The following is a 15,435-nucleotide window of genomic DNA, read 5'->3' on the forward strand; positions in this document are numbered from 1 at the left end:
GTTATACCTGATATAAATGACGAATTGATGGGTGCTGACGAGTTGATGGGTGCAGCACACCAACATGGCACAAGTATACATATGTAACAAACCTGCACGCTATGCACATGTACCCTAGAACTTAAAGTATAATAAAAAAATATATAAAAAAAAAAGAAAAAAGAGAATTGGCCTGTCAGAAAGGGAAATTGTTTGGGATGAGGATTGTAGAAATGTTGAGTTTATTGTTATGATGCACAATAATGGGGATACCAAGAAGCCAGTTGCCATTGTGAGAATAAAATTCAGAAGAAAGTTTGTGCTGGAGATAAAGGGTTAGAAGTTACCACACAGGAGATGGACATTAATGATGGAGGGTACAAGGAGATGGAGAGAGGAACAGATGGCTAGAGCAGCATTTCCCACATTTTACTCTGCAGAGAAATCATCTGAGGATTCTGTTAAAATGCAGATCCCAATCCAGTAGGTTTTGGGTGGAGCCTGAGATGCTTCATTTCTGACAAATTCCTGGTGAGGCTATTGCTGTCAGTCTGAGATCCAAAGCTTATGTAGCCAGGGGTGAAAAGACTGATGCTTGAGAAACTACCATAGGGACCAGTGAAGGAAGAGAAGCCAACAGAAAGAAAGGGAGCAGAAAGGTAGGAAAATGATGAGGATGGCACAGTACTCTAGGTGTCATGGGGAGTGTGGGATGGTCAAGGTACCACATTCTGTGGAATGATCAAGGTAAAATGATCAAAGACTGGAGAAAATCTAGTCATGGGGTAACCACTGAAGATGACCTTCAAGAGGTTAGTTTTTGTAAAAGGATTAGAACTTGGATTATGGGAATGTAAGCATGAATGATCTGCAGAACAGTGGAGGTTAGGGCTGGAATTAAGTTATGCAAATTGTTGGTATCCAAAGGAACTAAGAAAATGGGATGAAAACAAATGGTATGGTAAAGTGGGGGACACTACTCCATCATTTACTAGGTATGAGACTGAGAGTGTGGGCATACATTGGTTTGGTATGTGTGCACATACCCAAATATAGAGGTAACCATATATAGATTTCTGTGTAAAGGGGAATGTAAGAGCAAAGGCAGAAGACGTTGAAGAGACAGGAAATAATTGAAGAAGGAAGTTGGAGATAGTATTGAAGGCATCAGTTACAAGGTTAGTTTTGGAAACAAAATACATTTTTCTCCAATATAGAAAGAAAGGCAAATAATTGGGCTCTGGTCAGGATGGCACAGTAAGTTCATGCTTTAGTTTCCTCCTCTGCTCCAAATATGTAGCAATGAAAAAAAAACTGTAAAAAGATATAGCTGAGCCCCAAAACAAGATAAATAATCTGTGAACAAGAAACGGTACAGAAATAAAACGTGATGTGCAGAGTTACATTCATTATTACACTGGTCTCCAAGTCTAGAATCAAAAAGTCAAGGCAGGGATTTAGCTCTGGAGGGTATCTGCAGAACGATATGTGCTCTACATTGTCAGAGGAGCAGAGCTAGACTCACTGCTTGAAGTCTTGGGGTGGAGGTAGTGAAGAAAAGAGTCTGAAAAGATAATGTGACTGACCCCTATCTGGGAGTACAACTAATAGGAACCTGTGATCCTGAGGAAGTGGGAGAGAGAGGATAAAGTTGCAGCTTTGAGACCATGAACTGACTTAAACTGCTCAACTAACTGAAGACTGTTGTACTCTATCCTCAGTGTTACCCTTGTAGGAGGACTCCAAGTCGTTATTACAGGATTTGGTTTATAATTGAAGTCCCAAGAGGTCAGATAGAGGTAACAACAGCAGCAGCAACAAATTAGACAATATGAGTGAGAAGAAAAGGAAATGGGAAAAAAACAAAGAAAACCAGAAAAAAACTCTTTTCATTCAAAATGAATTACTATAAAAAATCATGAAACAAGCCCAGGCATGGTGACTCACACCTGTAATCCCAGCACTTTGGGAGGCTGAGGTGGGCATATCACTTGAGGTCAGGAGTTATAGACCAGTCTGGCCAAGATGGCAAAACCCCGTCTCTACTAAAATTACAAAAATTAGCCAGGTGTGGTAGCACGCACCTGTAATCCCAGCTACTTAAGTGGCTGAGGCATGAGAATCTCTTGGCTGCAGGAGGTGAAGGTTGCGGTGAGCTGAGATTACACCACTGCACTCCAGCCTGGGTGACAGAGCCAGACCCTCTCTCAAAAATAATAATAATAATAATAATAATTTATGAAACTCATGAAAAAATATAATGATAAGCATATTTGTTATTATGACTTTTATTCAATAATGTTCTTGTAATGCTAGCCACTGCAATAAGACAAAAGAAGTAAAAGAATTGGAAAGACAGATTATCCTTATTGTGAAGACTCTGATCACCCTACATGGAACATCAAAGGGCATTTATAAAATAACCATTAGAACTAATTAGGGAGTCCAGCAAGTTTGCTAATATAAGATCAATAAACAAAAATCAATGTCTTCCCTAAACACCATTAGATCATTTAATGGAAAACAAATCACACTTACAGTAGCAAAAATGAAATAAAACCAAGAAATATGAAGTAAAAAAGCATAAACCTAACAAAGGATATGTAAGAGGCTATGGAAACATGCAAAACGTTATGAAGAGTATAAAAGAAGGACTGAGTTAATGGATCTTATAACTTATTGATGGATGGGAAGAAACAATATAATAACAATGCTGATTTTCTCCCAAATCTATAAATTGAGTACAATTTTTATAAAGGTTCCAGCAGAGTTTTTCAAAGCTCTTGCCTGATATCCTTATCCTATAATTTATGTGGAGGAATGAAACACCAAGATAGCCAAGGTGTTTTTTAAAAAGGAGATAAAGATTGAAGAGATGTGCCCTAGTAGACAAAAATGGCTATTTTAAAGTTACAGTAATGAAGACAGGGAAAGCAAATAGGCTAAAGTATAGTAATTGTTTTTAACACTCAGAAAACTTACATGTGTGTGTTTGTGGATAAATAAATAGGTAGGTAGGTAGATAGATAGATAGATAGATAGATAGGAGACAGATGTGTGGATATGAGTACTTTTTTTGGTGCATGTCATTGCAAGTCAGTATGAAAGGGAGAAACTAGGCCGGGTGTGGCTGGGCGTGGTGGCTCACGGCTGTAATCCCAGCACTTTGGGAGGCCGAGGTGGGCAGATCACGAGGTCAAGAGATCGAGACCATTGTGGCCAACATGGTGAAACCCCATCTCTACTAAAAATACAAAAATTAGCCAGGCTTGGTGGCACATACCTGTAGTCTCAGCCACTCTGGAGGCTGGGACAGGAGAATCACTTGTACCTGGCAGCGCCATTGCACTCCAGCCTGGTGACAGAGTGAGACTCCATCTCAAAAAAAAAAAAAAAAGAAAAATGAGAGGGAGAAACTATTAAATAAAACCCCATAAGGAAAAATAAAAAGATGTTTTTACCTCATACCAGTCAAAAAAAAATTATAAATTCTGGATGAAAATTTAAAGTACAACTTTTTATTTTAAATCAGCTTTTTATTTTAAAATAGCTTTAGACATACAGAAAAGTTGTAACAGTGGTACAGAGCGTTCCCTTATATCTCACATCCAGTTTCCCCATTGTAATCATTCTATATCACCACGATACATTTGTCACAAGTAAGAAACGAGTGTAGGTATGTTATTCTTAATTAAGTTCAATACTATACTCTGATTTCATCAGTTTCCCCCAAATGTCCTTTCTCCATTCCTGGACCCCATCCGGAACACCACTTTACATTTGGTTATCATGTCTTCTTAGCCTTCTATGATCTCTGACAATTTCTTAGACTTTCCTTGTCCTTGATTACCTTGACAGTCAGGTTTCATGCAGAATGTCTCTCAATTTTGGCTGTCAGTTGGGATTATGGGAAAGAAGACCGCAGAGGTGAAAGACCATTCTCATCACATCGTATAAAGAGTACATGCTTATCACATGACTTAACACTGATGATGCTAACCCTCATTGCCTGGCTGAGATGGTGTTTGTCAGGTTTCTCCGCTGCAGAACTACATTCGCCCTTGTTCCATATACTTTGAAAGCAAGCCAGTAACAGTGCACACTCAAGGGATGGGGGAAGGTGAAGCTCTACCTCCTTGAGTGAGGAGTCTCTGCATAAATTATTCATAATTCTTCTGTAATGGAGATTTATTAAATATAGTACTTTTGTTTTTTATTTATAATTATTATTATTATTATTTTTATTTTGAGACAGATTCTCACTCTGTGGCCCAGGCTGAAGTGCAGTGTTGTGATCTCGGCTCACTGCAACCTCCACCTCCTGGGTTCAAGCGATTCTCCTGCCTCAGCCTCCTGAGTAGCTGAGACTATAGGTGCATGCCACTACGCCCAGCTAATTTTCATATTTTTAGTAGAGACGTGGTTTCACATTTTGGCCAGGATGGTCTTGATCTGTTGACCTCGTGATCTGCCCACCTCAGCCTCCCAAAGTGCTGAGATTACAGGCATGAGCCACCACGCCCGGCCCTAAACGTAGTACTTTTAAAGGAAAAGGTAATAGCCTGACATTAAGGAGGAAAATATCTCTTAACATACAGATTTAAGTAACATAAAGGGAAAGGTGAATACATTTTAATACATTAATTTAAAAAAATCTATGAGTACCATATACAAAGTTAAAAGACAAACGGTAGCTTGAGATGACATAATTTCATTGCATTTATATGTAACAAAGAATTTGCATACAGAATAAATAACAAACTCCCACAAATAAAGAAAAGAGTAACAACTACACACACACACATCTATCTATATATATATATAGCTGTATATCTGTATCTAGATATATCTAGATATATCTGTATCTATATATCTAGATATATCTAGATACAGATATACAGCTATATATATAGAGAGAGAGAGAAAGACACACACAAGAAAATGAGGAAAGGATACAAATAGGCAGTTCCCAGTTCTTCAATTGGGGAAACCCTTATTGAGATGATGTACAACCTCAGTAGTAATCAGGGAAACGAATCTTAAAACTACAAGGAGATAATATCTACCACCCATCAGTTTGTTAGAAAAAATATCTGATATGGGAAGATGGAGTAAGAAATTCATACTTTTAGTGATTATAGAAATATGAGTTGGTATTACTTTGCGTAAACATTTAGCAATAGAATAATGTTAAGGATTCAATTACACTAAATTATAGGGATATCCTCCAAAGATGTGCTTCTCAAATGTTTTTGTGCATAGAAATCACCTGAGGAGCTTATTAAAACACAGATGTTGATTCAGCAGGGGCTGAGCATCTTCATTTTTACCCAACTCCCAGCTGATGCTGATGCTGCTCCCAATTGCCTGCACTTTGAATAAGGAAGCTCTAGAGTAGAGGTCAGCAAACTATCACTCATTGGCCAAGGGCCAAATCTGGCTCTTGCCTATTTTTACAAATGAAATTTTACTGGAACACGCTCATTTGTTTGTGTGTTGTCTGTGGCTGCCTTCAGACTATACTGGCAGAGTTTAGTGGTAGCAGCAGAGACTGCATGGTTCGCAAAGCCTAAGATATTTTCTATCTGGTCCTTTATAGGATAAGTTTGCCAACTACTGCTCTGGACAAATTCTCCCACATGTGTGTACGGATATGTGTGTAATAATATTGACTGCAACTTTTTTTGAAATAATGAAAAGATAGAAACAAGAGTCAGTTGGCAGAACAGGCAAATAATTTGTAGCATATTCACACAATGAACTTCGTTAGCTAAAATTAATGAATGGGAGCTACATGTATCAACATGGATAAATCTAGAAAATATCCATTTTTTAAAAGCTTAAACTTACACAGAACAAAACTGTAATTTGGTTATGGATATATGCATACGCAGCAAAATTATTTCAAGATTCCTGAAAAGGATAATCAGCTCTTTCAGAGCAGTGGTTACTTCTGGTGATGGGGAAGAGGAGAACCAGGGTTATATATGGACTCACATGGGTTCTCAGCCATCGCAGTAGCGGATTATTTGTTTAGAAATTTGAGAAGATATCAAAATATTATAAATTGTTAATGCTGGAGGTAGACGCAGAGTTTCTACACTTTTCTGATATTTTAGATATTTCAAACATTGGGAAAGAGTCAAACGACTCAGAAAAAAAATATACTGGATACAAAGACAGATATTTTGAAGTGCAAGGAAGGCAATTAAGATAGATTATTGATACCCAAGATTTTCTCTACTCTCAGTTAAGCAAGCAAAGAAGATGCTCATCTGTTACAAATGGTTCCTTATATAGTGAATTCTGAGAATGGTAAAGAATTTTTTTTTCCATATGACTAATATTGCTCCATGGCTTATAAAGTATTTTGATTCTAAGAGGGTCACTTCACCCATGTTATGAAGTGGAAGGATTTTCACTTTCTCTGGGGACTAACATTTTACTCCTTTAAGCTGAGATCAGCTTGTCATTGGAATAGTCTTAGTGATGCCAATTGGTGGGTGGCCCCCTAGCACACCTTCTCCCATTTTTTGAGTTAGAGTCTTGAAATACTCATCAGGGACAACCTGTGAGAGCCTTCAAGATCCCTTCAGGAACGAGTCTTTTGCTTTTGTCTGAGAATCTCAGTGGTCCATGTCCCTTTATCTCACCCAGGCATGGATGTCCTCCCCCTGTGACTTCCTGTGGGCATGATGCCGTGAGCTAAATTGTAGTTGGGGTACATTCAGCCTCAGCCCCCTCCCTCCGAGCATCTGCACACAGCTGGAACCAGACTTGGCAACCGTGGCAAGCAGGCCAGGACTCATCACTCATTTTCCCAGCAGCATCGAGGTGACTTTATAGGAAGAGGTACCCCATACTGAAGTTGGGGGTCTCAGTTCAATACTCTTGGCTACACGGTATACAACAGGGACATTTTAGTTCCAAGTACCTTTCAATATGTGTTTGTTATTATAGGGATGTAGGAACACTTTGGGTCCAATTATTCCCCTTTATTCCCCCATGAAATGTACAGCTACATTGAAAAGTCCTGCTTGTTGGCATTTAACAACCTTTTGTCGTGTGCCTTACACATGTCAGGCAATGTGGAAGACACAGCCAGTGGATGACATGAGTGCCACCTTCTCTCTTAACAGTGGCTTTTTCCAGCATTATGCTTCAGCATGGCGTCTTGTTGGGAACCTGATTTCTGAACGCGCTTGCTTCCCTTACTCATACAGTTCAGTTTCTGAGCTGTCTCCCCTTTCTGAGATAGGTTTGTCCCTCTGTTGTAGGTTTCCAGCCACTTCTTTATCATTGTTAACCGTGACCAGAGGGAGGATAAGTTTGGTATTTTTGGGGCGTCAACAAGGCTTGCAGAGATGGAATTTCCTGGTCTTAATGCGCGGCCTATAACCTAGTATAATAAACATAATGTTTATTGTAAAGTTTAAATCTCAGATGCAAAGACAAGCCATGCAGGTACTGTAAATAAGTGCAGGGGTGGAGGATAACAGAAATTGGTGAGGAATGTGGCAAGCTGGAGAACACACACCCACACATCTCATATAAATTGAGTGGCTACCGCAGTGGGTTACCACTGTGCAGAAATTCTGGCCCAGGAGTGCCAGAACTCTTGGATTTTCAAAGGAAGCTAGAAATGGGGATATTTTAAATGTGAGATCTCCCAAGTTTTAAATGCTGGCAACTAAGCAACAAATTTTTAAAAATACCATTTGTGTTAAAAAATAAAATAAAATAAAATAAAATAAAAGGCATATCCTAAAGCCATATATGGCCTGTGGGTTAGGTTTGCAATCTCAGAAAAATAAAAGAAATAATCTGAAAGTTTTAAGCAGCATAGTCTGTGCCCAGCAAGCCTAGGCATTTGGGGCTCGCCCACCTGGGCCAGTGCCACCACCCTTTTATTGAGTCCAATGGCACCAGAAGAAAGAACTTATACTCAAAAAAGTGATAGCTACACCCAAGGAAAAGATACAGAACAAATCAGTCATAACTATAGCCCAGGCACCATTAGAATGCCTTGATGATCACCTTCTCACGACCTTAGAAGGGCCAGCATACAGGGAGGAAACGAAGCAAGAGACATGTGTCTATTTTCTGTCCATGCTTGTTTACACAGTGGCCTGGGGTGGGTGCTCAGGAAAGAGTTCCACTGGGTACCATGCTTGGCTTACCAAGGATATTCTCAGATATTCCACAACCCTTGGTTAGGGTATGACTATATTTTAATTATCCATCTCTCCATACTCATTACTACCTCACATTCATGTGGTTATTTTTCATCCTCTCTAGGCTGCACTCCCTGAAATAACATCAAAATGAAGGAGTCCGTGACCAGACAGGGTTTGGGGTTCCTTATCTGGAAGGTCCCAGTGCATGCGAACTGTCATTGTGAGGGTGGGGGTGAAGCCACCAGCGTAAAACAGTGTTGGCCAGAGGAGGGAATGGCAGGGTATGGTGCTGCTTACCTTCCTAACTGAGGAAGCTGTTAATAAGGTAAGAAAGCCCTGCCCTTTCTTGTTGAAGTGACCAGATTGAGAGCCTTGCTTCCCCTAGAGAATGTCCTTACCATCACTACCTTGACCTCCATTTCACCCCCTTCCTGGATATTGGTTTTCCACAAATGGGATCCATATTGCAAAGTGGTTAGTTGCAAGGGCTTTGGAGGTATGAAGAGCTGGATTCAAATTTAGACTTTGTCACAAAGTGAACTTGGGGCTATTTTTCCATATTATAAAGGCAGAGTTTTCTCCCTTGTAAAGTGGAGTTAATACTATTCACCTTTTGGGGATGTTGAGGGATAAAGAACTAACTGTAGGCAATGCCTGTCACTGGCATTCCCTTATATAGATCTATGGATTCCAGGGCAATCAGCAATATGTCTGATGGTAGGATTGGCATAGTTGTGTATTGCTTGGGGCTCCCTGCTCCATTCCATGCCTACCTGCAATGGGTTGAAAAATATCTCACCTCTTCTTGCCTCTTGGGGGAAAGGTGGGAAGGTTGTGGAAAGTGTGGCACCCTGATTTGGGTGGGCTGCCCTTCCCATTGCATTGCCCTCTGCCTCTGGCTCCCTGTTAGTCTACCACCCAGGGCCCCAGTGCCAGCACTCCTGTGTATTTCAGCCCATGCTAGGGTACGAAATGCTTTTTTCCACAACCAGTGCTATGTCAGTGCTAAGGGTTACTGTGATGTAGCAACTTGAAGATGATAAATGAATACATTTGAAGAGGGAATGTTTGAAAATGATTCTATAGAACTCCATTTGGTATTGGGACTATTGTCTAAACCATAACCTAGACTACTTTATGCAGTTGGGTAATAGTCTCATGTCAGATATCAAAAGGTAGAAGCAGAGATAGAAGGAGAAGGAGAGGTCTGTGAGAATCCACAGTCAAGTGGAAAGAGTGTAGGCAGAAGATGCAGGGAATACCTTCTCCCTAGAAGGTGCTGGGCTGGTAGCTCCGGAATCCCAAGGCCAGAGCACAGGGGTGAAACCCCAGCAGGGGAGAGAGAATTAGAATCTCCAAGAATCTCAGAAAAACAGGTTTGAATGTCTTTTTATGTGGCAAAACCATGGGAACCGACCTTTCCTTGCTGCAGTCAATATAAAGGACTTGCCTTTAGAGATTTAACCAGCTCTTGACTCAATAGGATTGCCTTCAAAACCTCTCTTCCAATCGTAGGGGTGCTCAGTGCCCCTTCTCCCCTAAGTTCTGTTTGCAATGTCCCTCCTTTTCCCAAAAAGATCCCAGAGCTTCTGGCTTGCTTCTCAGGGAAAGTATTCTTAGAAGATCCCTGAAGACCCAGCTATGTTCTGAATTACAGAGAGCCTACAGGTACCCTTGTGCTGAATGTTTTGGGGAAAGCTGTTGACAGCCAGAGGAAAAGGTTAGATGTAACGGGGTCTGTGGGCCCCTGGTGGGAAAGGCCTTCTTTGGAAATGCCTTTGATTTGCCCTCTTCAGCCTTTTCTTTACCCATTTACCCCTTTACTAGTGTCCACTATGGTTCTGGGCTCCCCTGCCCTTCCCCCAGTAAATGCCTTTTACTTTCTGCTCAGGGGTTGTTCTGAGACAGAGGAGGAGGAATGGAGGATTTTGGAGCAGTGCCTCTTATGCTATCAGGCTTCAGCTTTTAGAATCTTGGAAAGACTCCACCTGGGAAAGAGTTCCAGAGAAAACAAACTTCAGATCCAGGCTCATATGGGAAAGGGCTCATGTTCACAAAGACAGCTTCGGGGACCTTGGCAGAGACTTAGGCAGGCTTGGCCTTGGTCTTTAATGGATCCGACACGGATCTTTCCAGGGCCCACAAATGCTGCATGGTCTCCAAAGGAGATTTCACCCTCAGAAGCTACAATGATATCTCTTTATAGAAGTTGTAGTCTTCAGGTCTTCAGTGAGCCAACAGCTTTTGTTGTTCCAGTGGTTTATGCCCTAATGATGGCAAGGAAGACTATAAGGAACCAAACACCACCACCTCCTCTCATCTCCTCATCATCCCTCCCTTGTCACATTGCTTTCCTCTTGAAAATTAGCTGAATTTTTTGATGGGATATTAGGAGCCAGAAAGAGAGTCTTGGGTCCAGGATTATCTCCCAAGTCAGAAGAAACATCTTTCCAGGCCCAGGAATGACACTCTTAATGGCAATGATGGGCACACTTTTCAGACATTTTGGTCCAAGAAGGAAAATGGGGGCAAGTATGTTAGGAAAAGTGCAGGACAGACTTCACGGTGATGGTGAATCTTTCTTCTCTGACTCTAACTTGTGCCATTTCTATAATGCCAGGGTGAGATTCCTAGGCTCTAGAGTTTATGCGTAAAATAAACCAGCTGCCCCTACAGGCACAGCAGTGTGGGTACAGGAGCTGAGAACACCTGGATTTCTGTTTCTGGCATTTTGCACTTAAGAAAAGTACTTTCCCATGTTTTTGCACTTGGGGTTTAATACTGACCATTAATTCCCCCATGTCTGCCTCTTCTGCCAGGGGTCTTTTCAAACATAGACAATCATGGGATATTAAACTTGAAGGACAATAGAGATCATCTAGTCCCATCAACTCACTATATATATGAGGAACCTGAGGTCCAGAGTGGGGAAGTGTCTTACCCAAGGTCACATGGTGAGTTACCTCCTTTGACGTCTTTGTATGCAGTAAAAATCCCTCCCCTAACCAATTTTGGTTCTTAAGACCTTAAGACTCATCAAGCCTCCATATATTTCATGGAGTGAGGTATGACTAGGTGCCCAGTATGGGATTTGGTACTAAAAAAAATCCCTTAAGTTAAAAGAGTGTCTTCCAGGGGAGGAAGCTTCATAGGGCCTGTGTAAGGGATACGGGAGAAGCAAGAGAGGACCATGGCCTGGAAAGAAACAGTGGTGTCACAAACTTTCTCAGGAGGCTGCCCAGACCAATGGCCTTCCTTCCCTTTTCCTTCATACCCAAGAGAACCTTTATCAGGGGTCAGGGCGGGGATGCTATCTCAGAAACATCTCACCTTGAAACTGAGCCTCCCTCTAAACATGATGTCATAGGCAGGGAAGATTTCCTCTATCTTCACAAATCTGACCCCACCTCCTTCAGAGGAAGGGGTCTCAGCACCCCAAACAGTTCAGTACTGTTTTGTCCATAGCATGTCCTGGGCAGGAGGAAAGGAAAGTCTTAATGCAATCAAATTTTGTTTCAGGTTTTTCCCATCATATTCCCAACATCCAGAGGCCCCTTATGACCTCTACATTCCTGAGCATAGCTTCCATAAAAAGATAGGCTTACTCTGTTCACATATTCACACACTGATACACATTCAAACACACACACACGTGCACACACAAATATATTCACACATACACACATGCAAACACATACATGCAAACACACGCATACACATGCAAACACACATGCAAACACACATATACATATACAAACACACACATGCAAACACATGTGCAAACACACATGTGTACACATGCAAATACACACAAACACATCCACATGAAAACGCACATGTGTACACATGCAAACACACGCATGCAAACAAATACATGTATGTGCATATGTAAACACACACATACACATGAAAATGCACATGCACACTCTTTACAGACACTTTTTAAATCTGTAGTTGTTTGAGCAACATCTTTCTGGAGATTTTATTAGGAACGCCCACTTTTCAGGACATCCTAACTCAGTCCATGGCTGTATGACCAGAAAGGAAATGAGCTGTCATGGAAGTCCTCCTTGCTCGAGACAGGACGTGGCCTGGGGGCCACCAGTGTTACTCTTCCAGGGTATTTTCTTCCCCTGTAAGACTTGGAAAGATGGCAAGGGTCAGAGATCAGCCGTTACTCTCTAAACCTTCCACAGACCTGTGGTGTGAGGCAGAAAGGTCAATGAGAAAGAGCTTGTAGGCTTGGGAGTATAGCACCCCCACCTCCTGGTGTGGTCAGAAGTGGGCTATGTAATTTTAGCTCCTAAAATTAGAAATGCCCCTCTGGTATCCCTAAAGAACGTCAGTTCTGGGGAAGCGTAGCCTTCTCCTCCCATCCCATTGCCCCTTAGTGACCCTACAGTGCATACCCCTTCTCCGACACACCCCTCAGCTCATCATCAGGGGCTCCTCCTTTCAGAAAGATGCTTATAGACCGAGACCCATTTAGATGAGACCTCTCCTCCTCTTCCATGACAATCCAAGGCCAAGCACCCAAAGGTTTTGCTCCCTTCCCTTCCTTGGTTCAGTGGAGGCTGCAGCAAAATGGAGTGTTTCCAGTTTCTCTGACCATGCTGGGTTTTAAGTTAATCCCCTCCTCCTATCCTTCCCTTTTGCTGACAGTACTTCCCCTTTCAAGCTCCCTCTCTATTTCCCCTCCTAGTTTTGATCTTCTTTGGGGGTTTTGGTTTTTACTTTATTTTGCTTTTTTCTGTTTTTTTTTTCTTTTTGTTTTTTATAGGTTTCAGAGAAATTATGTTGAATCCAATAAGCCTTCCTGGACATTCCAAGCCTCTTAACCATGGCATCTATGTTGAGGATGTCAATGTTTATTTCAGCAAAGGACGTCATGGCTTTTAGAAACTCCTTTTAAGCCTCCTTATTTTGATGTCACCTTGGTAGGCTGGGCCCTCTGAGAGGTTGGAAGCTCTAGGCATTGTTCTCTTTGGATCCAGGGATGCTAAGTAGAAACTGCATGAGCCACCAGTGCCCTGGCACCCTTTAACACCACCAGATGGGTGTTTTCCCCCATCCACCACTGGCAGGGTTGCCCCTTCCGTCCAGTCATCACTGTGCTCCTTTTTTTCCGGCCTACGAGGCAGCTCCTGCCACCATCTTTAGAGCCAATAAAGAGAATTAAAAACCTGTGCACCAGGAGCATCTTTTAAATACACTAGCCATTCTCTTGCTTTACACAAACAACCTAACCATCACAAGAAAGCCTGATGAAGTCCAGCCGTGCTCCAGCCTCACTTTCCCTGCTTGGAAGCGTGGGGTCTCCCTGGCTCTCCCAGGATACCATGCTGTCCTCTTAGTGACCTCGTCGCCCTGCAACCTCCAGTGGGGAAGAGTCACAGAGAGCACCTAAGCAGAGGTGGAGATGGCGCGGTAAGAGGAGGGGGAGCCAGGCTCAAGTATTGGCACCAAGTTAGGTCTCAGAGGAAAGAATGGAAACCAATCACTTTACGTTTTTATTTTTATTTTCGGTGGAAAAATCATCCTTTTTTTGGGACACACTTGCCCCCACTTCCTCTTCTCTCTGGAACGGCTCACAGTGAGTGCGATATTACAAAACTCCTTGCAGAGGAGAGTTTCTCCAGGCTCTTCCTGGGCCCTTAGATCTGCAGTTCCGACAAGCTTTGGCTGCAGGAGGTTTTACCCATGAACTGGCCATCCTACTAGGACCACAAGGGACCAAGGGAATCAGGGACCGAGGCCCTTCCTGCCAGCCCATGATCCTGGGATTGGCTCTCTTCCCCTACTTCCACTTATTCTTGACTCAGAACTTTTGGAACCCAATGGAATCAGCATTTCAAGGTCAAGATGAACTGAAGGGGAAGAGAAGTAAAACTTGGCCTCCTCCAGCCCCTCTCATGGCACCAATGGAAGTGTCCTCCTGTTCTTTGGTCAATATGTGTGTTTACTTTGCTTGCTTTGACTCATGCCTTACTCCATGGCCACCTCTCCCAAAGAGGGGGCTTGCTTTCCCCATTTTCAACTTGATCCACTGAGGAGAGGGAAGGGGGTGACTTTCCCCTCTTCCGTAGGAAAGGCACATTTGTAGGGCCTGAAACTCTCCCGTATTTGCTGACTCACTAGTGGAGGAGACGTCTGGCTCCCAGCTCCCCTGGTCCATGGGGCCTCCATTGTGTGAAGTCAGCATAGGCTGCCCACCTAATGGTGGAGAGCATGAAACTGGGAGCATCCTGTGGGGGGCTTTTGGGGGAAAAAGGTGGTTGTTTTAGCCCACCATTGTTTTGGGGTGGTGTTGCACACTAGTAGAGAATAGAGTCTATGCCTTTGGCAAATTTAACTGGGAGTTTGGATTCCCACTTAAGGGTTTTACTTCTTGGGTCCTGTGGATAGTGGTTCTTTGTGTCAGGATCCCAGCCCGATTCTGCAAACGCCTCCATGGGGTTTAAAAACATGAGGCTTTCCAAGTTCTTGCCCAGTATCTGGGGCAGCCTCCAGAGTATCACCTGGGAGTTCAGATTCTCTCCAGGACTCCAGGTGTGTGTTTATCTCGCCCCCTCCAGCTCTCCTCATCCTGCTCCCCATTGCTCCATGTCAGGCTGTTCCCCATTATGCCCTGCTGATGCTTTGGGTCCAGGGCCTCCTCCTAAGTGTGGCTTTAAGGAGTAAGCTTGAGGATGATGTTTTTTAATTATTGTAAATCATTACCTCATTTCCAGCCTCCCAGGCTCCATCCATCACAGCATCTTTTATTCTGCCATTTTCCTCACCTTGTGCTATGACAATGGGGCGTTGTGTTTCCGCAGAGACTTATAGGAGTGTTCAGTGTATAGTTTCTTAATAAACACTTTATTTTCTAATGAAATGACTGAATCAGACCTCTTATTTGGAAATTTTGCAAAAACATTCAAAAATACAGAAAATCCAGGTTACCTGCATTTTTTCCTGTTTTCCTGTTACTCTTTTAAATAAGCTTCTTAGTTAAGTTCTGTGTTTACAAAGGTGTTCACAATCTGTTCCATTGGTTGCTTTCATTGAGAGTCTTCCAGATAGGTTAGGCTCATACAGTAAAGTGCTTTTCATCATATTGAGAAAGAAGTAGAGGCTCAGAGAGGTTGAATGGTTCACCCAGGGTCACACAGTGTGAGAGGTGAAAGCAAGATTGAAACCTGACTTCTACAGACACTACTCGGGCCACTGAGACCCTCCCTCCTTTGGTAGCTGGGAAATGTTCTGTTGTCTGAGCAGCCAAGGCTCACAAAAATCT

At 42.5% G+C, this 15,435-nt stretch overlaps 1 protein-coding gene across 5 annotated transcripts in view; it reads left to right on the forward strand.

Annotated features, from left to right (window-relative positions):
* NTRK3 (neurotrophic tyrosine kinase, receptor, type 3) overlaps window positions 1-15,435 on the forward strand; it is a 385,977-nt gene that overhangs the window by 271,100 nt on the left and 99,442 nt on the right. Inside the window, exons 13-14 of one of the 5 annotated variants that reach the window (XM_011948346.1) lie at window positions 10,976-11,110; window positions 12,937-15,033. The exons of the other annotated variants lie outside the window; for them this stretch is intronic. Of the exons in view, the coding sequence (XP_011803736.1) occupies window positions 10,976-11,110; window positions 12,937-13,055 (254 nt within the window). The 3' untranslated portion in view covers window positions 13,056-15,033. Of the gene's footprint in view, window positions 1-10,975; window positions 11,111-12,936; window positions 15,034-15,435 lie in introns of those variants that run through there. 5 annotated transcript variants of the gene reach the window in all.

This window comes from Colobus angolensis, unplaced genomic scaffold, assembly GCF_000951035.1.
Source record: "Colobus angolensis palliatus isolate OR3802 unplaced genomic scaffold, Cang.pa_1.0 Scaffold278, whole genome shotgun sequence".
Lineage (NCBI taxonomy): Eukaryota > Metazoa > Chordata > Mammalia > Primates > Cercopithecidae > Colobus > Colobus angolensis.